General features: G+C 44.9%; 1 protein-coding gene across 2 annotated transcripts in view; it reads left to right on the forward strand.

Annotated features, from left to right (window-relative positions):
- WDR44 (WD repeat domain 44) overlaps window positions 1-27,547 on the forward strand; it is a 108,238-nt gene that overhangs the window by 38,822 nt on the left and 41,869 nt on the right. For both annotated transcript variants that reach the window (XM_069746931.1, XM_069746932.1), the window contains exons 3-8: window positions 7,367-7,441; window positions 8,900-9,518; window positions 17,566-17,696; window positions 21,244-21,345; window positions 22,225-22,361; window positions 26,871-26,954. In XM_069746931.1, the coding sequence (XP_069603032.1) occupies window positions 7,367-7,441; window positions 8,900-9,518; window positions 17,566-17,696; window positions 21,244-21,345; window positions 22,225-22,361; window positions 26,871-26,954 (1,148 nt within the window). The remainder of the gene's footprint in view (window positions 1-7,366; window positions 7,442-8,899; window positions 9,519-17,565; window positions 17,697-21,243; window positions 21,346-22,224; window positions 22,362-26,870; window positions 26,955-27,547) is intronic.

Here is a 27,547-nt window from a genome sequence, read left to right on the forward strand (position 1 = left end):
TCCCCCTGTCCGCCTTTTTCTGGGGTCGCCTCCACCTGTCTGCCTTTTTCTGGGGCCGCCTCCGCCTGTCCGCCTTTTTCTGGGGCCGCCTCTGCCTGTCCGCCTTTTTCTGGGGCCGCCTCTGCCTGTCCGCCTTTTTCTGGCGCTGCCTCCACCTGTCCGCCTTTTTCTGGGGCCGCCTCCGCCTGTCTGCCTTTTTCTGGGGCCGCCTGTCCGCTTTTTCTGGGGCCGCCTCTGCCTGTCTGCCTTTTTCTGGGGCCGCCTCCGCCTGTCTGCCTTTTTCTGGGGCCGCCTGTCCGCTTTTTCTGGGGCCGCCTCTGCCTGTCCACCTTTTTCTGGGGCCGCCTCCGCCTCTTGCCTTTTTCTGGGGCCGCCTCCGCCTCTTGCCTTTTTCTGGGGCCGCCTCTGCCTCTTGCCTTTTTCTGGGGCCGCCTCCGCCTCTTGCCTTTTCTGGGGCCACCTCTGCCGCTTGCCTATTCTGGAGCCTCCAGGCTCCTGAATGATGATTAACACTATGGTTGAGAATCCGGTATGTTGCCACTGGTGTTCAGTTCGAGGTGATGTCCATAACATATTCTTGGTGCTATGGAGGTAAAATACAAGTTTTTGCTGTGTAAATGCCATCCTACATGTAACTAGCACACACCAACGGCAGAGAACATGCTGTAATGTGCCCTGAAAGATGCCAGCTACGTATGATACAAGCTCCAGAAACAGCCAAGCTCTTGACTGATGATTTAGGATTGCAGTGGGGTAACCGATAATTGCAGATCCTTCATTTATGCCTACAGCAAATCTATAATTTACTGTGGATGATTGTCATTATAGAACTGAAGCTCATATATCAGGGTATTGCCTAAACGGCAGCTTCCTGTGATAAACATATGATCATGAATTTACAAGATAAATTTGCCCGTCTAATTTAGGCTGGCACCAGTGGATCAGGAGTTGTGGGCTTTAGAAAACACGTAATCATCATTACATGGTTAGATTACTGAATTTAAAGGGCAGCATAATGTAGGGACAGAGACCCTGATTCCAGCAATGTATCACTTACTAGACTGTATTTTCGCTGTTTCAATAAAATTAATGTTTTGTCAGCCGGAGATTATCACTTGAGGACTAGTTTGTTTTGTGACTCTAGTCTAGTCCCGTCTCCACAACTCATTCTGTCAATATATAGTATGCAAAAAAAGCTTTCGGTATAAAAATGGCCAAAGCTTCCCCACAGCAATAACACCGATACTGTGTGCCCCCCTCTCTTATAGTCAGTATACTTGCATCTAGGGGTTCCCACCCTGCCCCATTACCTATACTCGCGTCGAGTTTCAAGCCGCCCTCTAACTGGCAGTATCATACTCTGTCCAGCTTACACGGGTTGTCTAGGCTTGCGGCTCAAGTCTGCCGTCATTCTATGTGACTGCTTACTTGTGAATCCTCACATCGTGTGCACAGTCAGGATTCTGCAGGCGGTTATGTGACTGCAAGGATGTGATTTGCTATACTCCTGGCCACATTCCGACTAGACGTGCCCAGCCTCTCTCAATACACATTTATTGAGCGAGGTCACTCACGTCTAGTCGGCATGTGACCGCATGTATGCAAATTGCATACTTGTTGTCGCCCGCTCTCCTAGTGGTGGCACCAGGATCCTGACAAGTCTGCAGTCACATAGAGTAATCTGCAGAATCCTTCCCAAAGCCTGGACAACCTCTTTAAAATATTACCCTATAACCCTTATGACCAGTATATGGGCCATATCCAGATCTGCTCTTCTGTGTTGGGTTACTCACACAAGTCGCCATCTGGAGACCGACTCCATGGCTGTTTGTTGGACCTGATACTAATGCATCAAGCTGGCAGACAGCCACGAGGCACACATCATAGACCTGCAACCAAAGGTTGGGGACTCCTGACTTATGGCATTATAGCTAATACTATATCTTAATATTTATATGTTATGTCTTAAAAAAAAAAGTCCAAAGTTATTAAAGTTTGTATTTCCTTAAGAGATTTTGGAGGTCATTCTGATTCCGCACCTGCCTCTCATGTCCGTTCCCCTTTGTAATCTGTGTGGCAGGCAGTGCTTGGTCAGGACGGTGACCGTGCCAGGAGGGCAATGGCTCCCAGGTTTGTCCCTGAAGGAGTGTTCGTGACCCAGATCAATTTGATGGGAAATCACAGGAGGTAAATCAAATTCCAGGCTGCGGGAGAGCGTCGGCTCATCTAAAGGAGGAACATATTCCGTACAGGCATTCGTCTTCAATGGCTTACTGCGGCTTCCCCTGTACATGGGAAAATGTCTAATATTAAAGGAATATATTCAGGAATAAAGTAACAATTACTGCTGTGGCAGTGTTTATTTCATGTTCTGTTTATGGTTTCATAATTTGTGAAATATTGGCATTTCTTGTTGACCACTAGATATTCGCACTAAAGACTACACACAAGAACCCTCGCCTCTTTATTTCGTATGGGGCGAGAGTCAGACACCCCCACCTGTACATATTAGATGGTTGAGAGCCAAACAATGCTTCATTTGTCTTCACGCCCTCCATGCACACGATAACTGCACTTGATACTTGACTATTGCACTTAAACACATGGGCTGATGACCGGATCATGCAGCTTCATATGAAAATCCCTATTTATTATAATTGCCAGACCTGAAATAACGAGCACTCTTCACCTATTGTGTCCCCCCATTTCCTTGTAGATTGTAAGCTTGCGAGCAGGGACCTCACCCCTAATGTCACTGTTTAAATTGTCTTAACTCGTACCGAATTTATTGTTTGTACATGTCCCCGCTAATTGTAAAGTGCTGCGGAATGTTGGCGCTATATAAATAAAAATAATAATTATTATTAATGCTTCAGATGATCACTCACCCGAAGACCATCTGAGCCGACCCTCCCAAACACAGGAACGCTCACTTAGCCAAGCGGTTGTATTCTCTACGTATTGTTTTCCTGATTAGCCGCCGGCCACCATGTCAGTCCTCGGCTAATCTGGAGGACAATGTGATCATCAGTCCAAAATCGGACATGTCCAATCACCATCTCTCCCAACCATCCGATGATCCGTGCCCCCATACAAATTAGATATTATCAGCTTTATCTGTTGTGTTTGGGGGCCTTTAAATGGTACAGACCCCAATGGAAGGACTTCTTTCCCCTTTTCTTTGTGTTTTTTATGTGTATATGTTGGGCTCAAAACATTCAATTTGAGTTTCTTTAGAAAATACCTTCTTTTGTTTCCTTGCTGATTGCTAGCTAAACAATAAGTAAGCTGCAATCCGTCAGTGAGCTCCTTCTGGCAGAGTTTGCATCTATATTCTGCCACTTACTGAGCTCATCCTTGCTGATTTTAGGTTCAGCTCCGCTTTGATCTGGTCCACAGTTATAAATTAGCTGAGAGGAGTTTAGAAAAAGACAGAACGAGCTCACTGACAGATTCTCAGATAACTCACTCTGTCTCCAGCAATACGGTGCAACACAGCAGCTGCACAAGGCAAATTATGCAAATATTTTTATGAAGGCGTATTGCAAAAATGATTTTTCGCCCAAAATACATGCATTTAAAGAGAGGAGAAAAAAATTGCCCCTCCAAAAGTTGTCTATATTCTTTTAAAAGAATATTTATAATGTTAGTGGAGTCTAAATCGGAGCACTTTTTCCCTAAGTGGCGTTAAGGTTGTGAGGCCACAAAGCTTCCAGGCAACACCGAATATTACGTGTACAGACACCCCTGTGCTAACCAGGCTCCTCCTCGGGCTGGTGTCTGGCTGTGAGGCAACTGGCTGCAGCACGAGCCTCCCCTTCCCCTGCAGTGAGACCACCAGCCATGTAATGCCCGGCAGATACAGGCTATATGGAGAAGGCTGGGGATGCCATTGTTGGCTTGTGTTACTGATGACTTTGACTCTCTGGTGCAGTGAGGGGTGGGGAACAGTTTTTAAGGTTTGACCTCAGAAAGCAAATCCCGAGCGATACAAAAGGATATAATCACGTGTGCGCTGTAATGTGCGTTGTGCTGGATAACGGCGAGTAAATATTCCTACGGACAACCTTGGTGCAAATGTTGTATCAGCAAGCGGTACATTCACTTCACCTTCCTGCCGTAGATCCCAGAAGAAATGTGCTGCCATGTGTACAGCCGCTGATCTCCCGAAAACACCGTGTCACTTTCCTATGTTAATTCACATTGATACCAGTCCCCCGAATCAGCAGAATAGAGAGCGCCGGCCTCAGGAGTGTCACCGATCCAGAAAAACCCCTGCACATGGATTAACAAAGACCGAAAATGCTCACTGGAGATCTGCACCCCCTTCATGTGGCTCATTAGTGGGGTGCCAGGATCAGATCCTCATGTATCGATGGACCAACACAATAGCCGAGTTCAGACGGCGTAGTTCACAGTCTATATACCAACCATAAATGCCCGCACTGAACTCGGGTCTCCCGACCCAAACGTACATCCATATGTGTAGGAGGCTAGAAGTTCAGGTTCTGATGCCCATAGTCACTCCAGGCATCATGGTCTATATATGGACCACAGAATAAGTCTGTCTGACCCGGCCTTAGGATTCATTTCCAATAGGTTGGCACTTCCTTATTAAAGGGAACCTGTCACCAGGTTTGGCCACTATAAGATGCGGCCAGTGCTTTTCAGGGCTGATATACAGCATTCTATAATGCTCTAGATAAGCCACCGATCCGACCTGCAAGATTATAAAAAATAAGTTGTATTATACTCGCATGCAGGGTGGTCCGGTCCGATGGGTGTCGCAGATCCAGGTCCAGCGCCTCCCATCTTCTTATGATCATCGCCCTCCTGCTTGCTTCATGGCATCCGGTGCAGGTGTACTTATCTGCCCTGTCGAGGGCAGAGCAAAGTCCTGCAGTGCGCACGCACTGGGCCTCTGACTTTTCCCGGCGCCTGCGCACTGCAGGACTTTGCAGATCCGACATTTCGTTACTGCACACAACCACCTGATCTAGATATATTTTGGTCATTAGACCAGTTCTTGTGGGATCCAATTAGTGCAGTTGATTAATAACTGGGCTCGCAAGCAGTTTGCACTCATTAACTTGCCGGTATTTTCTGGCAGTCATAAAACACAGCGTGGCAGATATACCAAGACTATATACGCATCTGTCTATAGCCAGGATGGCCTGTAGGTGACCAATTAACCGTCCAAATAGTTTTGTGTCTGGCAGCCTTAGACACTTGCAGATCAGCCAGTTGGACGCACAGCATTGTAAAAAGTTTGAGACTTTACAGTGTATTTAAACTATATGGTATATTTTAATAAAAAGAAATTGCCAGGACTAAAGCAAATGCAAAGAGTAAAAGTAGTTTTTATTGATTATGTAGTAAACAGACATATGTATCCAACAATACAGAAATACAACAATGAGTAGACGGGCACCAATAACAATTCATTCACTTATGCCAAGCACTATATGCAGAAGATAATACACACATATGATGAATAAAAGACGATAACATCAAGCAAATATAGTGACAATATAGTTCAGACTGGAGTGCCAGAAGTAGTAGTTCCCTGTAGATGGAATCACATGCAAATAGTGCATAGAATAGTACAAATATACACGAATTCCACTATTGCTTTATGCAGGAAACTTTGAGGTACCCCTTGCAGTTTTTGATTAGTTTGTGAGCCCTTTTGCAGTCTCGGTGCAGAGGGAGGTGAGCCTTAGTACAAAGTCCTCCAATTTAAGGCTGTGTTCACATGTCCGGTTATAATATGTTAGAACAGATCCAGCAGAAATCGGAAAACCATTTTGCTGACACAGCTGATCTCGGCTGAATCCGTTAATGCGGTATCTGTTGTCGTCTGTTTCTAATTGATCCGGGCAAGAAAATCCTTCTTGTTGCCGGATACGATAGAAATAGATGTCAACGGGATCGGGGAAATAACGATTGGCCTTGTTGGATTTCCACAAGCCGGTTCCCAATTACCCCAATGGTGAGTATGTGCCAGATACCCCGGCAGGGCTTACTCCCACCCTGGATTGAAATAAAGGTGTATGCTCTGCAGTTTGGGAAATGCCTACTTACTGCATAGTGTGGAGAGAAGAATGCTAAAACCTGTATGGTCGGCAATGACCCCTAGGACCCCCATATATTCTGGGAGAAAGGGAGAGTGTAGCTGGTGTAGGATTATGTTATCGTCTAGGCTTCCCATGCTGCTGTGCAAGCAACTGCAGTATGGACCTAAAGAAATCCTATGAATTGCTACATAAGCTCTGGTCCCCTTCAGTCCCAGTACTGATTATCCCCAATACCACTTACAAAGTAGAATTATCACAAGTCATATTCTCTCTGGTCAGCGCTGCGGCTAATGATTGGCTGCGGCGGTCACATACCTGTCTGGCCAGAACAGAAGTGTGGAGACCAGTGGAGAGCGCAGGCGTTGGGATAGGAGTGGTGGGGGATTGGGAAGTTGAGTCTGACTTGTATAATTTGAGAGCGTTCTGCATGGCAAATATAAATGCAATGGGTGCACAATCAATCGGCAGCTTTTCCTCCAGCAATTCTTTCTTGACCTTGCTTCCACAGTCCTGGTCTTCATCAACTTTTGAGCCGAACTGAGTTCTTCTGTAATAACACAGACCAGGTCTTGCTGCTTAGGAAACACAAAGGATCAGCTCCAGGCTTTACAGCCGTCTCGTAAATCACAGGAACAGGACTTTGTATACTTTGATTGTAGCCTCCTGTCTGCTTTGTGTCCTGTCACGTCTGGGTCTTACTGTGATCATCAGCAAAGTTGGATGTCTTGTATCCTTATACAAATCGTAGTAGTGAGAAGCAAACATCACTCTGCATCATTACCCCGTGAGCAATTAAATACCCCCTGAACAGTCATTTTGTGCTGACTGACCCCCTTTAGGGGGCTATTACTGTCTGATCATTATGGCATAGCCACTCCAACAGGAGTCATTCTGATCACACAATTACTATAGAAAAGAATCCAAAATGCAAATCTTTAAAAAATGTCTTATTTTAAGGTTTTAGGTGTTTTTAGAGCCTTCAAATATGTTTTCCATTCCCCGGTGAAGTGTCACTAGCGTTGTTTGTGTAAGGTGTAACTCTTGCGTTGTATCGGGAATGTCTCCAGAAGGCAGTCCTGGCGTTCCTCACCACATCTGATTGTTGGCCTTCAGCAGGAATGGCTTAACCTGTCGTGGCCCTGTCATCTACATAGCTGAGACATGACTGTACTGCTGATCTACTCAGATTATGTATTTTTTTCAAAATTGTGAACTTGCCATAGAATTAAGTATTTGCTGTACATTGTTAGTCATCTGTGTATTGTTTTATCTAATTTTATATTTCACAGGAAGAAGGCTCACATTCCGAAAATAATGGCCCAGAAACTGGAGCCGCAGAACCAAAGCAAGATGACTCTAAAGAGGTACGGTGCTCCTACAGCCGCTCACGTAAAGACGGACTCAAAGTTGTTGTTTTTTTGTTTTTTTTTAATCTCTTACAGAATTAATGTTTAATCATATTAAAAAATGTGTGTGTGGCTTACAACAGTCCATCAAGTTGGACCAGTGTCACCAGTTATGGACCTTCAGTGGTTTTAGGCTATACATACAACCTCATTTCTGAATCCAGTAATGGGCTGTATCAGACATGGCGTACAAGTCCATTGGGGACCCCCAATGTGTTGGCGCAGGAGCTGCAGATGATTTAACTGTTCATTGATTGACAAATATATTAAAACCTTAACGACCCCTTTAGATGTCTCCATACTTTTTTGTTGTCTGAATAATTTATTAAAGAGGGTACTCTTAAGTTTATAAGTTATCCCCTATTCATAGGCTGGAGGTAGACGACAATTTCACAATTGCTGGGACTTGGAAATAACTTCTAAACTTGTGAATAGTTTATTTAAATAGCTATCAGTTCAGCTGATCATCTGATGTGTATTGGAGCCTCCGAACTTCCTTGATGGAGTACTTTATGAAAGAAGGATCGGGCTCCTGGATTTTCAATGGCTGAGCTTTTGTTCAGAAGGTGGCTGCTGCCCAAACATTCAGTTGACAGACGGCTATCTCCTATGTTTGGCCAGCTTATAGGGGGTTTTCCTCTATTTTTCTATTGATGACTTATCCTTTGGATAGGTCGTTAATATCGGATCGGTGGGGATGTAACACCCGGCAGCCCCACCAACCAGCTGTTCCCAGTGCCTGAAGCGTCCAGATGTGATCAGTTGCGAAGCAGAACAACACAGCTCTGTCAACTTTTAGTAGCCACAGTGGATTATTTCTTTCGAAAGAAGCAATTATGCAGTATCTGGGCGCGGACGCTGTAGGCATCGGGAACAGCTGATAGGGGAGGGTACCGGGTGATGCATCCTCAAAGATCTGATATTGATGACCTATCCAAAGGATATAATAGTAGTCGACATCCTCTTTAACGCTAGCCAAAGTCTGATTAATGGTTCATTAGGGTTAGCCAAAATTGTAGAATTGGTTTTCATGGAACGGATACAGAGAAGTGTTGGAGAAGGCAATGTGCAGTGTGGCCGTAATTACCGCATACAATATTGATGCGTTAAGCGGTCACTTCACCCCTGCTGCCTTTTATCACCGTAGTGGTTTCTTATGTCCTTCACATTGCCAGCTGCTACTCGTATTTCAAGGCTCACAGACACACGTGAAGGCCAAAATGTGGTAACCGGGCCTCGTCTTAACATCATCGCATTTAAAGTTTATTTTATCTTCTCCAACATAATCTAATTTCTGTTTCTGAGGCATCTTACATGATGTCCATGTGAGTAGTTCACGTGTGCACGAGCCCCAAGTGTGATGAAGGTTCATTTACATCGCAGTATTGATGTATCTGTGTATATTTAATATTTCAGATCATTAATAGCATTATTGAAGAAAGCCAGAAATCCTGTGCCATAGAGGAGAGCCCCAGTCCTGGAAATGCGGAAACAATAATTCTTGAGAGCACTTCTGGAAAAACAAATCCGGCGCCGCTGTGTAACATCCCTGAGCTGGTGATCACAGAGACCACCTTACCTAATGATGACCTTCATCATGAGGAACTTGAGGACTTCACAGGGATGAAACCCAGTCAATTGCCTGATGTCTCCATCCCCATCATTGAACAGCTGGTGGAAACCTCTAAAATCGCCGATATTATAGAATTGGCCGATGGTCTTAAAATTACAGAAGAGCAGGACAGACTTCAGGACAAGCCTAATGAGCTTGAAGAGGATTCAGAAAATAAGCCTAAAGACCCTTTATCCTATGAAACTTCTGAAAATATAGAGCAGTTAGCGCCCGCTAAACCTCCCCGACAGATTAATGTGGAGCCCGATATTGTAGCAAGTACTAAGAAGTCTGGTCCTACACGTCCCCCACCTCCTGTAACAGCCCCACCACCTAGACCGCCGCCACCTGCACGGCCGGCACCACCGCCTCGTAAGAAGAAAGGGGATGAGAACGAAAGCCCAAGATCTTCAGGACTGGAATGTAAGTGTTTGTCTTGATCATTGCTGTAAATAATTATCTGATTTACTATTTTCTTAGTGTTTGTTCATAGTAAAGGTTTGTAGTCAATACGGCCACCATTGCGCCTCATTCAAGGTTTTTGCCTTTCTTTCCCAGAAACTAAGATGGCAACTGATTTTTATAAAACTCTTAGTCATAGTGATGAGTTAAGTCATAGGTTGTGGTCAACCCCACCAATCATACAGAGGTAGAGGCCCTCAGCCGAGCGCGGAATTCCCTTGCGGCTCTGCTCGGCTTTTCTCTGTAAGCATTGTTAGTGATGTATTTACTCGTACGAGTCTGCGAGTCCATAAACAGCTGACCCCACTTTTTGGGGACAGCTTAAGCCACCATTATCAGGTTGAATGTTACCAGTCTTGCTCCTTATAGGGTCTTTTCACTCCAGTGAGCACCCTGTCCTCTCCATTGATTACTAGACACGGCTATATATATTTTGTAGCCATTGTGCCTGGTAATGTGCCGCGGCTCTTTGTTATCTCATCTCTATGGGTGATGAGCCGGACCCCACAAGTCTAATGCTAATCACATATCCTGAATGTAGTCCATCAATATCAAAGTTCACTAAACTCCTTCAACCCCTTAATGGCAGACATTTGTCCTTTTGTGCACTTTCGTTTTTTTTTTTCCTCCACTTCTTCCACGAGCCATAACTTTTTAATGTTTCTGTCTTGTAGCCGTATGAGGGGCTTATATTTTACAGGACAAATTGTATTTTTGAATGATAACGTTCACTTTACCATAGAATGTACTGAAAAGCGAGAAACAAATTCCAAGTGAGGTGAAATTATTTAATAAAAAAAAAAATTTTGACATTATTTCTTGGTTTTCGTTTTTACTTTCACCGTACAGTAAAAAATAATTTGGAAATGTGATTCTACAGGTCTGTATGAGTACAGCGATGCCAAACTTGTATGGTGTTTTATTATTTTACTGACTCTCAAAGTTCTGAACTTTTATTTGGTTTGTGTCCTTGTAACTTTTTTTTTCTCCTTTCTGTTAATGGAGCTGTGTGAGATCTTTCTTCTTTTGCATGCTGAGCTGTAGCTTATATCGGTACCATACTGTTTGATTGCTTTTTATTGAATTTTTTTGCTGGTTTTGGGGGAGTACAGGGGCTTAAAAATTGAGAAAATTAGCATTATTTATTTATTTTTGTTTACAGTTTTCACCTAATGGATTAAGTTTACACGTTCATAGATCAGACTTTTACAGACTGAGATACCAATATTACTTATTTTACTTTCATTGTTTTAATTTCCTTTGTTTTGAAATGAGAAAAGGGGGATAATTCAGACTTAATCCATACATATGTTTTGGGGGGTTTTCTTACAGACTCATAGACTTGCATTAGCGAGTTTAATCCTTACAATGTCTCCGTTATTATTTTTTATCTGCATAAAAACAGTCACGTGAACAGCTACCTAGATTATAGCCAACGTGGATGAGGAGCGAGGGTCGGATATCACGTCGTGAAGGCGTGAAATAAGCACATAATGGTTGGCTTCGTAGATTATATTGTGAGAGGAGTCTGGAAAGCCTGGGAACGTTCGTTATTCTTTACTTTCAGCAATTATGATTTTTACCAGCGTGTTATATGTTTAATGACCCTTTAAAACATTTTATGTCTTGCTGCCGTAGAAGTTTATCGGCAACTTTATTTTGCTCTGTTAACTTTCACCGAACTCTACAAAACGTTTAATAGAATTCTTCACTTCAACCATGTGGAGAAGCGGATTACCGTGCTCTGTGGAGCTGGCGCAGAGAGCGCTCCGAAGCTGCAGAATTAGGAATGCAGCACGTTCACAATATTTCTATATATCTCAGAGAACTTTCTACTCCAAAAAATGTACAATGTGTGATTATTTCAAGATTTATTGCACAGTTTATATATGTAGCATGAATGAGTTTCCTACTATATATATTTTAATACATACTGTGCCTTGCGAAAGAATTCGGCTCCCTGGAACTTTTCGACCTTTTCCCACATATCATGCTTCAAACATGTAAATTTTTGGTGAAGAATCAACAGCAAGTGGAACACAATTGTGAAGTTGAACGAAATTTATTGGTCATTTTACATTTTTGTGGAAATTCAAAAACTGAAAAGTGGAGCGTGCAATATTATTTGGCCCCTTTACTTTCAGTGCAGTAAGCTCATTCCAGAAGTTCATTGTGGATCTCTGAATGATCCAATGTTGTCCTAAATGCCTAATGATGATAAATATAATCCACCTGTGTGTGATCAAGTCTCCGTATAAATGCACCTGCTCTGTGATAGTCTCAGGGTTCTGTTTGAAGCACAGAGAGCATCATGAAGACCAAGGAACACAACAGGCAGGTCCGTGATACTGTCGTGGAGAAGTTTAAAGCCGGATTTGGATACAAAATGATTTCCAAAACTTTAAACATCCCAAGGAGCACTGTGCAAGTGATCATATATAAATGGAAGGAGTATCAGACCTCTGCAAATCTACCAAGACCCGGCCGTCCCTCTAAACTTTCATCTCAAACAAGGAGAAGACTGATCAGAGATGCAGCCAAGAGGCCCATGATCACTGTGGATGAACTGCAGAGATCTACAGCTGAGGTGGGACAGTCTGTCCATAGGACAACAATCAGTCGTACACTGCACAAATCTGGCCTTTATGGAAGAGTGGCAAGAAAAATGCCATTTCTCAAAGATATCCATAAAAGTGTCATTTAAAGTTTGTAACAAGCCACCTGGGAGACACACCAAACATGTGGAAGAAGGTGCTCTGGTCAGATAAAACCAAAATCTAACTTTTTGGCAACAATGCTAAACGATATGTTTGGCGTAAAGGCAACACAAATCATCACCCTGAACACACCATCCCCACTGTCAAACATGGTGATGGCAGCATCATGGTGTGGGCCTGCTTTTCTTCAGCAGGAACAGGAAAGTTGGTTAAAATTGATGGGAAGATGGATGGAGCCAAATACAGGACCATTCTTGAAGAAAACCTGTTGGAGTCTAAAAAAGACCTGAGACTGGGACGGAGATTTGTCTTCCAACAAGACAATGATCCCAAACATAAAGCAAAATCTACAATGGAATGGTTCACAAATAAAGGTATCCAGGTGTTAGAATGGCCAAGTCAGAGTCCAGACCTCAATCCAATCGAGAATCTGTGGAAAGAACTGAAAACTGCTATTCACAAACGATCTCCATCAAACCTCACTGAGCTCGAGCTGTTTGCCAAGGAAGAATGGGCAAGAATTTCAGTCTTTCAATGCACAAAACTGATAGAGACGAACCCCAAGCGACTTGCAGCTGTAATCAAAGCAAAAGGTGGTGCAACAAAGTATTAAGTTAAAGGGGCCGAATAATATTGCACGCCTCACTTTTCAGTTTTGGAATTTACACAAAAATTTTAAATAACCAATAAATTTTGTTCAACTTCACAATTGTGTTCCACTTTTTGTCGATTCTTCACCAAAAATGTACATTTGGCATCTTTATGTTTGAAGAATGACATGTGGGAAAAGGTTGAAAAGTTCAAGGGGGCCAAATACTTTAACAAGGCACTGTACATATTAACAGGACTTTGTCTCCAGGTTATTGATACCCATTTGACCGTAGCATGATGTAAGGGCAGAGACCCTGATTCCAGTGAAGCGTCACTTGCTGGGCTGCTTGCTGTCATTTTGATAAAATCCCTGTTGTCTTTGCTGCAGATCTTCCAGTTCTCTGAATACTGAGCTCTGTATAACCACGCTCACGCCACTGATTGGCTTCTTTCTGCCTCTGCACAGTGTACACAGAAAGCAGGCAATCTGGTGGGGGCGGGGTTATGCAGAACAGTTGACTAGGAGGCACAAGAGATGTAGTCCGGTAGTGATAATACTCTCTTGATGGAACATTGAGTTTATTAAATTAGCAAAACACAACCCAGTAAGTGACATGTTGGTGCAATCAGGCTCTCAACTTCTACATTGTGGTGGCCTCAGATTACATGGCAAAAAAAACCTGATGATAGAATCCCCTTAAAGGGAGCCTATTGCCTTTTCTGACAAATTGTTTTGACAAAACACTTGTTTCTTCTTAGGCTGGGTTCACACTTGCGTTTGGCTGCGTATTTCCTCCCTTAAGCTCCGCCTACTTCCGTATGTGTTCTGCGTACCGATCTTTAACCCCTTCATGACCCAGCCTATTTTGACCTTAATGACCTGGCCATTTTTTGCAATTCTGACCAGTGTCCTTTTATGAGGTAATAACTCAGGAACGCTTCAACGGATCCTAGCAATTCTGAGATTGTTTTTTCATGTCTACTTTACTTTACTTTTTTCAAGTCTTACTTGGAGACAAAAAATTTTTTTGCTAGGAAGTTATAAGGGTTAAAATTTGACAAGCAATTTCTCATTTTTACAACAAAATTTACAAAACCATTTTTTTTAGGGACCACCTCACATTTGAAGTTAGTTTGAGGGGTCTATATGGCGGAAAATACCCAAAAGTGACACCATTCTAAAAACTGCACCCCTGAAGGTGCTCAAAACCACATTCAAGAAGTTTATTAACCCTTCAGGTTCTCCATAGCAGCAGAAGCAACATGGAAGGAAAAAATGAACATTCCTCTTTTTAGTCACAAAAATGATTTTTAGCAACAATTTTTTTATTTTTCCAAGGGTAAAAGGAGAAACTTGACCCCGAAAGTTATTGTACAATTTGTCTTTAGTATGCCGATCCCCATATGTGGGGGAGAACCACTGTTTGGGCGCACGACAGGGCTCGGAAGGGAAGTAGCGCCATTTGACTTTTTGAATGAAAAATTGGCTCCAATCTTTAGCGGACACCATGTCGCGTTTGGAGAGCCCCTGTGTGCCTAAATATTGGAGCTCACCCACAAGTGACCCCATTTTGGAATCTAGGCCCCCCAGGGAAATTATCTAGATGCATAGTGAGCACTTTGAACCCTCAGGTGCTTTACAAATTGATCCGTAAAAATGAAAAAGTACTTTTTTTTTAAAAAAAAATTTCTTTTAGCCTCAATTTTTTCATTTTCACATGGGCAACAGGATAAATGGATCCTAAAATTTGTTAGGCAATTTCTTCTGAGTACACCGATACCTCACATGTGGGGGTAAACCACTGTTTAGGCACACGGCAAAGCTCGGAAGGGAAGGAGCGCCATTTGACTTTTGAATGAAAAATTTGCTCCGATCGTTAGCGGACACCATGTTACGCTAACATTGGTGCTCCCCTAAAAGTGACCCCATTTTGGAAACGAGACCTCCCACGGAACTTATCTAGATGTGTGGTGAGCACTTTTTACCCCCAAGTGCTTCACAGAAGTTTATAACGCAGAGCCATCAAAATTAAAAATCTTCTTTTTTTTTTTTCCTCTAAAATGATTTTTTAGTCCGCAATTTTTTTATTTTCTCAAGAGTAATAGGAGAAATTGGACCCCAAAAGTTGCTGTCCAGTTTGTCCTGAGTACGCTGGTACCCCATATGTGGGGGTAAACCACTATTTGGGCACACGTCGGGGCTCGGAAGTAGTGTCGTTTTGAAATGCAGACTTTGATAGAATGGTCTGCGGGCATCACGTTGCATTTGCAGAGCTCCTGGTGTGCCTAAACAGTAGAAACCCCCTCACAAATGACCCCATTTTGGAAACTAAACCACCCAAGGAACTAATTTAGGTGTCGTGAGCACTTTGAACCCCAAGTGCTTCACAGAAGTTTATAACGCAGAGCCGTGAAAATAAAAAATCATTTTTTTCCCACCCAAAATTTTTTTTAGCTCCCAATTTTTTATTTTCCTAAGGGTTACAGGAGAAATTAGACCCCAAATTTGTTCAATTTTTACTGAGTACGCTGATACCCCATATGTGTGGGTAAACCACTGTTTGGGCACTTGTTGGGGCTCGGAAGGGAGGGAGCACCATTTGACTTTTTGAACGCAAGATTGGCTGAAATCAGTGGTGGTGCCATGTCTCGTTTGGAGACCCCTAATGTGCCTAAACAGTGGAAACCACTCAATTCTAACTCAAACACTAACCCCAACACACCCTTAACCCTAATCCCAACCCTAACCACAAGCCTAACCCTAACCCCAACACACCGCTAACCCTAATCTTATCCCTAATTTCAACCCTAACCCTAAGGCTATGTGCCCATGTTGCGGATTCGTGTGTAGATTTTTCAGCACCGTTTTTGAAAAATCCGCAGGTAAAACGCACTGCGTTTTACCTGTGTATTTATTGTGGATTTCCTGCGGATTTTTTTGCGTGGATTTCACCTGCGGTTTTACACCTGCAGATTCCTATTGAGGAACAGGTGTAAAACGCTGCAGAATCCGCACAAAGAATTGACATGCTGCGGAAAATACAACGCTGCGTTTCCTCGCGGAATTTTCTGCACCATTGGCACAGTGGATTTGGTTTTATATAGGTTTACATGGTACTGTACACCGCATGGAAAACTGCTGCGAATCCGCAGCCAAATCCGCACCGTGTGCACATACCCTAATTCCAACCCTAATTCTAACCCAAACCCTAGTTCTAACCCTAACCCTAGTTCTAACCCTAATTCTAACCCTAACCCTAGTTCTAACCCTAATTCTAACCCTAGTTCTAACCCTAGCCCTAACCCTAGTTCTAACCCTAGCCCTAACCCTAGTTCTAACCCTAGCTGTAACCCCAAACCCTAGTTCTAAACCTAACCCTAGTGGAAAAATAAAAATAAATATATTTTCTTTATTTTATGATCCCTACCTATGGGGGTGATAAAGGGGGTCTATTTACTATTTTTTTTTTTTTATTTTGATCACTGTGGTAGAACCTATCACAGTGATCAAAATGAATGAACGAATCTGCCGGCCGGCAGATTCGACGGGTGCACTGCACATGCGCCCGCCATTTTGGAAGATGGCGGCGCCCTTCCTAGATGCCAGATGGACACCAGGAGGGATCCCGGGTCTCCGGAGGTACGGGGGGGTGGGATCGGACAGCACGGGGGGGAGGGGCTCCGGACAGGACGGAGGGGAGAGGAGGGCTCGGGGTCTCCAGCCATGGCCGATGATATTGCAGCATCGGCCATGGCTGGATTGTAATATTTCACCAAGTTTCATTGGTGAAATATTACAAATTGCTCTGATTGGCTGTTTCACTTTCATCAGCCAATCAGAGCGATCGTAGCCACGTGGGTGCAAAGCCACAGCCCCCCCCCCCCAGGCTGAAGTACCACTCCCCCTGTCCCTGCAGATCAGGTGAAGTTGGAGTTAACCCTTTCAACGCGATCTTGCCATGACGCCACATAGGCGTCACAGGTCGGATTGGCACCGACTTTCATGACGCCTACGTGGCGTCACAGGTCGGGAAGGGGTTAACATTGCGTACACAGGGACATGCCTCGTATGTGGATGCGTCCACATGCGCCGTTTTGACATGCACGCCGAATGCAACATGTTGCATTTTCTTGCGGTCGGTGGGCACGTCAAAATGCCGCATGCGGACGCATCCACATGCAACGCATGTCCCTGCTTACCCAATGTTAAAGATGGATACACAGGACGCATGCGGAAGTAGGCGGAGCTTAAGGGAGGAAGTACATAGCCATACGCAGACCAGCCAAAAGCAAGTGTGAAACCGGCCTTAAAATGACAATTCTGGAGCATCTTTTCCTAGAACTGTGAGCATTACCTGTCCTGTTAGTCGAAATTTGAGTAAATTGACAATTGGGCGGCACCAGTTCCCTTGTAAATTGAGTCCAATCTTCTCTGACAGTGTCAGAGTGTAGGGATAAGCAGTAATAACAGGGATGGTAATGCCCATTTGCCAATGTATTCATACATTTCCAGGAGGAATAACCGAAGAAAGGCACGAGACAGACGTCTAAGACAACGTGTGAGGTTTGGTATTCATTGGGGAATAAAGCATTTATTAAGTAACGGCAATGTTGGGAAGCAGGACGGGTCCTCTTCGTACTGTACAGGCGATAATATGGTTTTCCACTTCTAATTTCCTGACATTGATGTTTATTTCCAGTTACAAAAGACGTCTTTCTTGCTGGAGGACTACTGTCTCCAAACGCCATTGCAGAGGGTTTGAGCCGAGACTCTCAGCCGTCCTTGGATCTAGCTAGTGCAACCAGCGGAGACAAAGTGGTGACCGCTCAGGTGAGTAGGCAATGTGCTGGTCCTCACATTGATCCCTCTACATTACACATTGTAGATTCGGGTCCCATCCATTCCCTGCATCTAGCCACCGCTATCAGTGCAGAGGTGGTGGCATTCCCGGACATTTGCACTATAAATTCGACCACCCCTCCATTGACCGTAGAGAACAATAGGGCCCTGTTCTTGAGATCAGCGGGGATTGCTCCTCATCTTTAGGTGGCGGCACCCCCACTCTGCCCCAAATGATGTCCTTCCTGGCATGTGAGGATCGAAGCAAAGGGGTCCAGCGAGGAGGCCGGAGCTAGTGACCATTCCTGCACTGCCTAGAGGACTATTGGAGGCTTTATAACTTCAGCTTGGGATTTTGCAGCATTGCACAAACATAATTACAAGCCTTGTAACATCCTGGCTGCAATTTAATAAAAGTAGCAAGTACATTGATCTAATAGTTTGTTTAGTCTTTCAAGTCTTAACAGTTTTGCCTTGTGTAACTTATATTTCGTATGAGTCACAAATACAGGCGGACTGATAGAGGGTAAGGTACAGCCATGTGCCAGGCCGACCGCTTCTGGCAGGACAGTCAGTATGGTGCCACCTCCCACCTCAGATTACACAATTTGCACTTATCTTAGATCTCGAGAATGACTGGGGATATTCATATGTAAAGTTCTTGGTAACAAAAGGATCATTAAAGGCAAGGTGTCACTTCAAGTAACACTATATACCTGCAGTCATAGCAGTAATCTGTTGTAATTGTTTAGCAGCTTACTGGACCGGTTGCTACAGGGAGAAAATGAAGTTATATTCTCACTGCAGCTGCTCGCTTCCAGTCATTGAGGGAATGCAGGAAGCGGTTACAGCAGCAGTGCAGGGAGCGGTTACGCCATCTGTGCAGGGAGAGGTTACAGCAGCAGTGCAGGGGAGCGGTTACGCCATCTGCAGGGGAGCGGTTACAGCAGCAGTGCAGGGGAGCGGTTACGCCATCTGTGAAGGGAGAGGTTACAGCAGCAGTGCAGGGAGCGGTTACGCCATCTGTGCAGGGAGAGGTTACAGCAGCAGTGCAGGGGAGCGGTTACGCCGTCTGTGCAGGGAGCGGTTATGCCGTCTCTGCAGGGAGCGGTTACACCGTCTGTGCAGGGAGAGGTTACAGCAGCAGTGCAGGGGAGCGGTTACGCCGTCTGTGCAGGGAGCGGTTACGCCGTCTGTGCAGGGAGAGGTTACAGCAGCAGTGCAGGGGAGCGGTTACGCCGTCTCTGCAGGGAGCGGTTACACCGTCTGTGCAGGGAGAGGTTACAGCAGCAGTGCAGGGGAGCGGTTACGCCGTCTCTGCAGGGAGCGGTTACACCGTCTGTGCAGGGAGAGATTACAGCAGCAGTGCAGGGGAGCGGTTACGCCGTCTGTGCAGGGAGCGGTTACGCCGTCTGTGCAGGGAGAGGTTACAGCAGCAGTGCAGGGAGCGGTTACACCGTCTGTGCAGGGAGAGGTTACAGCAGCAGTGCAGGGAATGGTTACGCCGTCTGTGCAGGGAGCGGTTACGCCGTCTGTGCAGGGAGCGGTTACAGCAGCAGTACAGGGAGCGGTTACGCCATATGTGCAGAGAGCGGTTACAGCAGCAGTGCAGGGAGTGGTTACGCCGTCTGTGCAGGGAGCGGAGAAGGGATCGGTTGCGGTAGCGGAGAAGGGATCGGTTGCGGTAGCGGAGAAGGGATCGGTTACGGCATCTGTGCAGGGAGCGGTTACGGTAGCGGAGAAGGGAGCGGTTACGGTAGCGGAGAAGGGAGCGGTTACGGTAGCGGAGAAGGGAGCGGTTACGGTAGCGGAGAAGGGAGCGGTTACGGTAGCGGAGAAGGGAGCGGTTACGGTAGCGGAGAAGGGAGCGGTTACGGTAGCGGAGAAGGGAGCGGTTACGGTAGCGGAGAAGGGAGTGGTTACGACAGTGGTGCAGGGAGCGGTTACAGCAGTGGTGCAGGGAGAGGTTACGGTAGCGGAGAAGGGCGCGGTTACGGAATTGGTGCAGAGAGCGGTTACGGAGCGGAGAAGGGAGCGGTTACTGCATCAGTGCAGGGAGCGGTTACGGCAGCAGTGCAGGGAGCGGTTACACCGTTTGTGCAGGGAGCGGTTACACCGTCTGTGCAGGGAGCGGTTACACCGTCTGTGCAGGGAGCGGTTACACCGTCTGTGCAGGGAGCGGTTACACCGTCTGTGCAGGGAGCGGTTACACCGTCTGTGCAGGGAGCGGTTACACCGTCTGTGCAGGGAGCGGTTACACCGTCTGTGCAGGGAGCGGTTACACCGTCTGTGCAGGGAGCGGTTACACCGTCTGTGCAGGGAGCGGTTACACCGTCTGTGCAGGGAGCGGTTACACCGTCTGTGCAGGGAGCGGTTACACCGTCTGTGCAGGGAGCGGTTACACCGTCTGTGCAGGGAGCGGTTACACCGTCTGTGCAGGGAGCGGTTACACCGTCTGTGCAGGGAGCGGTTACACCGTCTGTGCAGGGAGCGGTTACACCGTCTGTGCAGGGAGCGGTTACACCGTCTGTGCAGGGAGCGGTTACACCGTCTGTGCAGGGAGCGGTTACACCGTCTGTGCAGGGAGCGGTTACACCGTCTGTGCAGGGAGCGGTTACACCGTCTGTGCAGGGAGCGGTTACACCGTCTGTGCAGGGAGCGGTTACACCGTCTGTGCAGGGAGCGGTTACACCGTCTCTGCAGGGAGCGGTTACACCGTCTGTGCAGGGAGCGGTTACACCGTCTGTGCAGGGAGCGGTTACACCGTCTGTGCAGGGAGCGGTTACACCGTCTGTGCAGGGAGCGGTTACACCGTCTGTGCAGGGAGCGGTTACACCGTCTGTGCAGGGAGCGGTTACACCGTCTGTGCAGGGAGCGGTTACACCGTCTGTGCAGGGAGCGGTTACACCGTCTGTGCAGGGAGCGGTTACACCGTCTGTGCAGGGAGCGGTTACACCGTCTGTGCAGGGAGCGGTTACACCGTCTGTGCAGGGAGCGGTTACACCGTCTGTGCAGGGAGCGGTTACACCGTCTGTGCAGGGAGCGGTTACACCGTCTGTGCAGGGAGCGGTTACACCGTCTGTGCAGGGAGCGGTTGCAGTAGCGGAGAAGGGAGCAGTTACGGCATCGGTGCAGGGATCGGTTACGGCATCGGTGCAGGGATCGGTTACGGCGTCGGTGCAGGGATTGGTTACAGCCACCGCTCATTACACAGTGAGCACGGCTGTAATCTCCAGAACATTGACTGACCGCTAGATCTACAGCATGTGTGTGTGTGCAGGGCAGGCTGTCTATCAAAGTGCATGATCCGCGCTTGGATAATTTGATTACAAACTGATTGTGCTGCGGAGTGGCGATGATCAGCATTTGGATATGTTGGATGTATTTTGCCCATTATTTGCAGATTACGTTAATTTTCCTGAAGAATAACAGCACAACCTCCTCTAAGGAACCAAATCAGAAATGAAAATATGTTTCCTACACTCAGCAATTACATTTTCCAGTCTTGCATCTTTCTTATTATTTTTTTTTTTTCTAGGAAAATGGAAAGGCAGCAGATGGCCAGCTGTCCAGCACCCCAGCCGAGAGCTCTGGTCCCCAGAGACCCCGGTCTAACTCAGGAAGAGAGCTTACCGATGAAGTAATGTGTATCCTCCTTCCATCACATTGCATTTCATTTCTGTTTTTTTGACGGCTTCCGTATTTTACTGCCCTTGTCAGATGTTCTGTACGTGTGAATGGCGGCGTACTTCACCGCTTGAGGTCCACAGATCCAGGTCATTACTACATAGTGTAGTAGACAATGGCTGTCGCCTTTACAGTGCTTAATGGCACTTGTTATGGGGATCGGCAAATGAGTCCACAGATCTAAGCCAGAGCAGAGCCGGAGCTCGGCATGATTTAATACTTTGTTTGCCTTCGCATTCTGTTGGAGTCCCTTGGCTTAAAAATAAAAATTGTTTCTTGATTAGAAAGGACTTTTCCCACCAGATAAAGTTCTCAAAATATGTAATGCCTTGCGGATCAGTGGAGGTCCAACCACAGGTCAAAGCTCCGCTGTCACCGACAGGCCCATAGAAAAATATTGGCGCGGCACTGCACATGTGGCCACTGCTTTCTATCAGCAGAGCCCCATTCTTGGACTTAGGGGGTCTGAGCGGTATCCCACCCCAATATACAAGTTATCACCGATCCTTTGAGCTTTTAATATTGGTAAAGATTAAAATCCACGCTCTATTAACCCAAGTTGAGAGCGTTCTACAATATCGGGTCTAGAGGCTGCAAAGGGTTTAAAGGAAGCTTATTTTATTAACCATTTGATTCACATTCAGGGACTTTTGTAGGTGATCAAGTGGCTTCATTTGATCCAGAGCTGCCCATAGTCAGAGATCTATAAGCCCACAGAGCTGGACTAAGATTTGTAGTACTATGTGAGAGGAGAGTGTGGTTCTGACATAACGTATTTATCCTTTGCAGAAGCCTAATATTGGTTATTTATGGGGGGTTTTTGCCATTGCAGGAGATTTTAGCAAGCGTAATGATAAAAAACCTCGACACTGGAGAGGAAATCCCTCTGAGTTTGGCAGAGGAGAAACTTCCAACTGGTATTAATCCACTGACGCTGCATATCATGAGAAGGACGAAGGAGTATGTCAGGTAAGGGTCTTCTGAGGGTCCTAAAGATTCCATGCTGGCTATTGATGCAGCGGTATCTCATCATATATCTGTACAATAATCAGATTATCGTCGCACTCTGCAGACCCCGCCAGTGGGAGAAATAGCACAATTTTGGCTACCTGCATTAAAGGGCAGTTTGCCACAGATTAATAATGTTTGTCCCTTTAAACCTGAATGTCACATGTCAGCCAATTTATTAAACCCAAACCACTGAGTATTTCAGAAAAGAATGAGGGGAATAAAAAAAAAAACACATGTCGCCACGTCCGTAAAAGTCCGTTCTATCAAAATATAAAGCCATTTACACCATACGGTAAATGTTGTGAAGAGGAAAAAAATTGCAGTACCAGAACAATAAGTATCAATAAAACCATCAGCTCAGAAGACAAAATCTAGTGAAAAATAATAATGTTACGGGTCTCAGGACATGGCGACACAAACAAAATTTTTTTTTTTGTTTTTTTTGGCTTTAAGTTTGTGAAATTTTTTCACCACTTTAAAAAGCTTTATTTTTTTTTAATCGCCATAATTGTACTGTTTCCAGGTCAGTTTTTCTGTACATTAAATAACATAAAATAAAAAAATGGTGTTATTGTGGGGTGGGTGGGGGCGGGTTCCACCACTTCACTGAACTTAGAATGTTCATCAGATTTATTTGGTAAATTTGAATGGTGTCAGTCAAAGCTAGTCGTCTGAAGATGATGGGCCGGGACGGGCCGCTGTGCTGGCACAAGTCCGGGAAGGTCTTCTCTGTAGGAGCACATCCCCTCGTCACGATGAGCTTGCCTTCCATTTCTGAGAGCTCTCGTCTGATTACGAGCACAGTACAATTATACTGAATATAGGTATTGAACAAAACCACAAGCTGCCGTAATGCTGCTCTGTAGAATACTGTCCTTTCAGTGCAGAAAACTTGCGGTTCCTGATTTCACTTTAATAGATACTTTTGTTAAAAATCACCGGTCATTTCAGCAAGGAAAATCCATAGCACTTAGTGTAAAGCCAGACTAGCAATTGAAGAGAGCCTCTAGAAGAATTCATTAACCTTTTGGTGGACAAGTATAGTACCCAAAATTTGTAGCCCAAATGGGTTGTTGCATCTTCTATTTTCAGGGTCACACTGCCCCCCTCCTGCCTCCTGGCTTGCTCCTTGTCAGAGGGCATGGTGAGCTCTAGAATGATTGACGGTTCGGACCAGCGGCATGGTTGATCCGCTGGTTATAGCGGTGCATTCACCGATGCCGTGAGCAGAGAAGTTTTCTGTGTGGGAAGGAAGGAGTGCTGAGGCACGGCGGCGTTAGTGCCGTGCTGCCAAGCTCTATAGCAAAGAGCTTGGCAGCACTGCACTCCTTAGGTGGAAATGTGGAAGTGGTGTAAAACCTAGGCAACAAGCAGTACAAAGCTGAATTAAAAATCACTTTGTTTTTGGGAACGGTGAGGATCTTTAAGGAGAGGAGAGGTACATTTCAATTTTTACAAACACTTTGCAGTTTTACCCATTTAAGAAGAGGAGACAACACCTTTTTAAAGGAATTGTCCATTAAAAAATAATCCATTTCCTCTTTTAGGGAATCCAGACATTTCAATGTTTTTATCAGATTTTCCATGTAGCTGAGCTTGGAATATTAGGTTCTGCACTGCAGAGCTGATCTCGGCCTGTTAGGACCCCGCAGCTCCTGCTCTCTTCCTACATCCAGCAATCCCGTGACCTCTGGGTCTGGCGGAGGAATCGCCCTGTGTATACAGTGACCAGGAAGGCAGAGCTGGTAATAAACTATCCCTGCCTTCCCAAAAGGGTGGTCAGCTACAGCCGGTCCACCAGTAGTTAACATTGTCCATTTCAGCACTGAAACAAGGATGAATAAAAGCTACATAGATTTCCTAGAATTATAGACTTATTTTTGCAGATTCTATCTATCTATCTATCTGTCTATCTATCTATCTATCTATCTGTCTATCTATCTATCTATCTAATTTTATTAGCTGTATTTCTTGTGTCCCTTTTGAGGTGTTATCACTGTATTTGCAAATTCTGTTTTTTCCACTTTTGCTATATTTGCGGATATGCTCAATCGAGAAAAAGCCATCTTTTGAATGAATAAGTAATTACGTAGTCAATATAAAATTTCCCTATAACCCATAGTTAGTAGATAGAAGTTTTTTACCCCTGTAAGTTGATCCAATCTTTGCTCAGCAAGATCTGACCTATAAATATATATATATATTGATTTCCAAACAAGCTATATTTCAGTCCGATGTTTACGTGTAACCTGAGAGTAACCTCTAATGTCATTATGAATTTCCACTATTCGGGTTTGGAATAGAATGGCCCGATCATTCGTAGTGTCACAGAAATAAATGTAAGGACACAATGCAATGAGCGCAGCTCTAACCAATTATTTTAGAAGAAGTTGTGGTTACTCATTTAATAATAATAATAATAATAATCTTTATTTTTTATATAGCGCTAACATATTCTGTAGCGCTTAACAGTTTGCACACATTATTTCTTAGTCTTAAATTGGAAATTCACCGTTGGTAAATCTCCCGTGAATTGCAGATTGTTTACTACAGAAATGCAGAAACTGTAGTTCTGCTATCAGAATCGCTTCTTTGATGTGCAGGTGCTAAACTGGACCAAAGTGGGTGTGTAGACGGCCCCACACAAAATATAAGGGGAGTGTGTATTTTGTTTTTTCTGCACTTGGATCACATAGCATAAACCTGGTGACAGAGACCCTGATCCCAGTAATGTGTCACTTATTGTGCTGCTTGCTGCAGTTTTGATTAAATCACTATTCTCTCTGCTGCAGATCTAGCAGTTCTCTGAATGCTGAGCTCTGTATAACCTCACCTACACCACTCACTGGCAACTTTCTGCCTATGCAAGGTGTACTCAGAAAGCTGCGAATCGGTGGTGGGGCACTGTGCTACAGAGCAGTGGGACTACATGGCACAATACAACTAGTATTACTGTACAGTACTAGTCTACTGCTGGTAGAATACTGGTTTTATTAAAAGTACAGCAAGCAGCCCAGTAAGTGACACATCAATTGAATTAGGCTTTCAGCCCCTACATCATGCTGCTGTTAGATTAAATTGCTACTGGAGGATTCCCTTTAATCACTTATTCGGTCATAAATAATATAATACTACCATACAGTAAGCATAAAACACCATCCTGATAAAGAAGCCCTCCACTTTATCTTCTAGCCCTTTGCAATGTTAAATGTACAGTGCATGTATGATTTGTACCTATCGCCTTCTCGCTCCTGTCCTCTTCTACGCAACGTGACGTCAGTCCTCACCAGCCGGCTCTTGCAGCGTGTTCTGGGTGGACCTGAAGACACTTTTTTAATGTAAGTCTATAGGATTCATCTTGAAGATTACATTAGGAAAGCGATTTCCGGTCCACACGAGACGCAGCTTGATTCGGTTACATTACCGATCACGTGGGGCAGGCCACCGAGACCGTTGGGTTTCTCGGTGCGTGCAATATGATTGCACACGGGCTAGAAGTTGAACATTTCATTGGATGTCACTTTAGCTCTTGCTGCAATTGTAGTTTCAAAATAATTGCGCTATTAATTTATTTTGAAGGGCCCCCTTAAATCCGGATGATCAGTGTCCTGTTGGGACCGCCAGCAATCTGCCAGTAATGCTGGCAGCAGGTGTTGGCTTTCCCACCATCGGGTTATTATAGCGGTAGATGGTTCCTGTTGGAAGCCATGTGATGTTTCCCTTCTAGGAAAAGATTTTCGGGGCTAGACTCATCATTTGCGTGTTTTTTTTTTTTTAAGTGACTTTTCTATTTTTTGTCTTGCGATATTCTGTGCTCTTTTTGCACAATAAGGCTACGTTCACATTGGCGTTCCGCCAATGTGCGTCGCTGTTGCGCCGGCGACGCAGCGGCGACGCGCCCCTATGTTTAACATAGGGGACGCATGCGTTTTTAGGGTGGCGTTTTTCAACACTTGCGTTGTTTCCGACGCTAGCGTCGGACGCAAGAAAATGCAACAAGTTGCATTTTCTGTGCGTCCGATTTTGGTCAAAAAACGACGCACGCGTCGCAAAACGCGCGCGTATTTTCGTGCGTCGCGCGTTGCGTCGCCGACGCAGGGCGGCGCAACGCTAGTGTGAACGTAGCCTAACCTCTTCAGAGTCTCATATCTTTCTTGAATCAAAAAATCATCTTTGTTTTTGTCTAAATGTACAGTATTTTTGTGACTTTTTAGCACAAGACGACATGTGTTTCCCAAAATGTTGCAACAATTGCGCAAACCATTTCTGATTATAAAATGGCATATAATAAATAACTGACAAACATCTAAAATACATTTTAAAAAAGGTGTAAATCATCAGAAGAATAAGGTGTCCATGTAACACAGGTGAAATATATCAAGGACTGCACACAAAAAAACATGTGCAAACGCAATAATGAATCTCATTTTTTCGGTCAGGAATTTACAATGTTTTTTTCTCTCTTAGTAATGATGCTGCACAGTCTGATGATGAAGAAAAGCTTCAGGCTCATCAGACAGACACCGATGGAGGGAAACTAAAGCAGAAAACGTAATTATATATTTTTCTTGTCTAGTTTACGCTGCGTATTCTCATTGTATTTTACGGCTACCATTGTACATGTAGAATCAACACAAAGTATACCGGACTATAAGGCGCACCCAGGTTTTAGAGGTGGAAAATAGGGAAAAAAATATTTGAAGCAAAAAAATGTGGTAAAATATGTAATAACATACTATTATATATAATAACACCACATATAATAGTATGTTATGTTGGAAGCTGCGGGACCAGTGTGGTGTCTGTACAGTACTATATGAAGATGCTGGAGGGTGAGTATAAGAATGGGGGCACAGGGCTTATATTTAAATCACCACTCCAGCACTGCAAAATAACACTGGAGTGCTGCTTTAAAATCCAATGGGAGAACTATAACTCCCAGCATGTCCTGCAGATCCTATAACATGCTGGGAGTTATAGTTCACTAAAGACGTGGCAGAGTGCTTTATTGTGTTTTGGAAAGACTAACCTCTTAATTGTGGCAGACAGCCACACTGTGGTGAGGTAAAAGCATCCCATGACTGCACACAGAGCCCTCCCTCTTGTTGCCTTTCCACAGCACAGATAATGGAAGCCAGCAGATT

The sequence above is a fragment of the Ranitomeya imitator genome, chromosome 2, assembly GCF_032444005.1.
Source record: "Ranitomeya imitator isolate aRanImi1 chromosome 2, aRanImi1.pri, whole genome shotgun sequence".
NCBI lineage: Eukaryota > Metazoa > Chordata > Amphibia > Anura > Dendrobatidae > Ranitomeya > Ranitomeya imitator.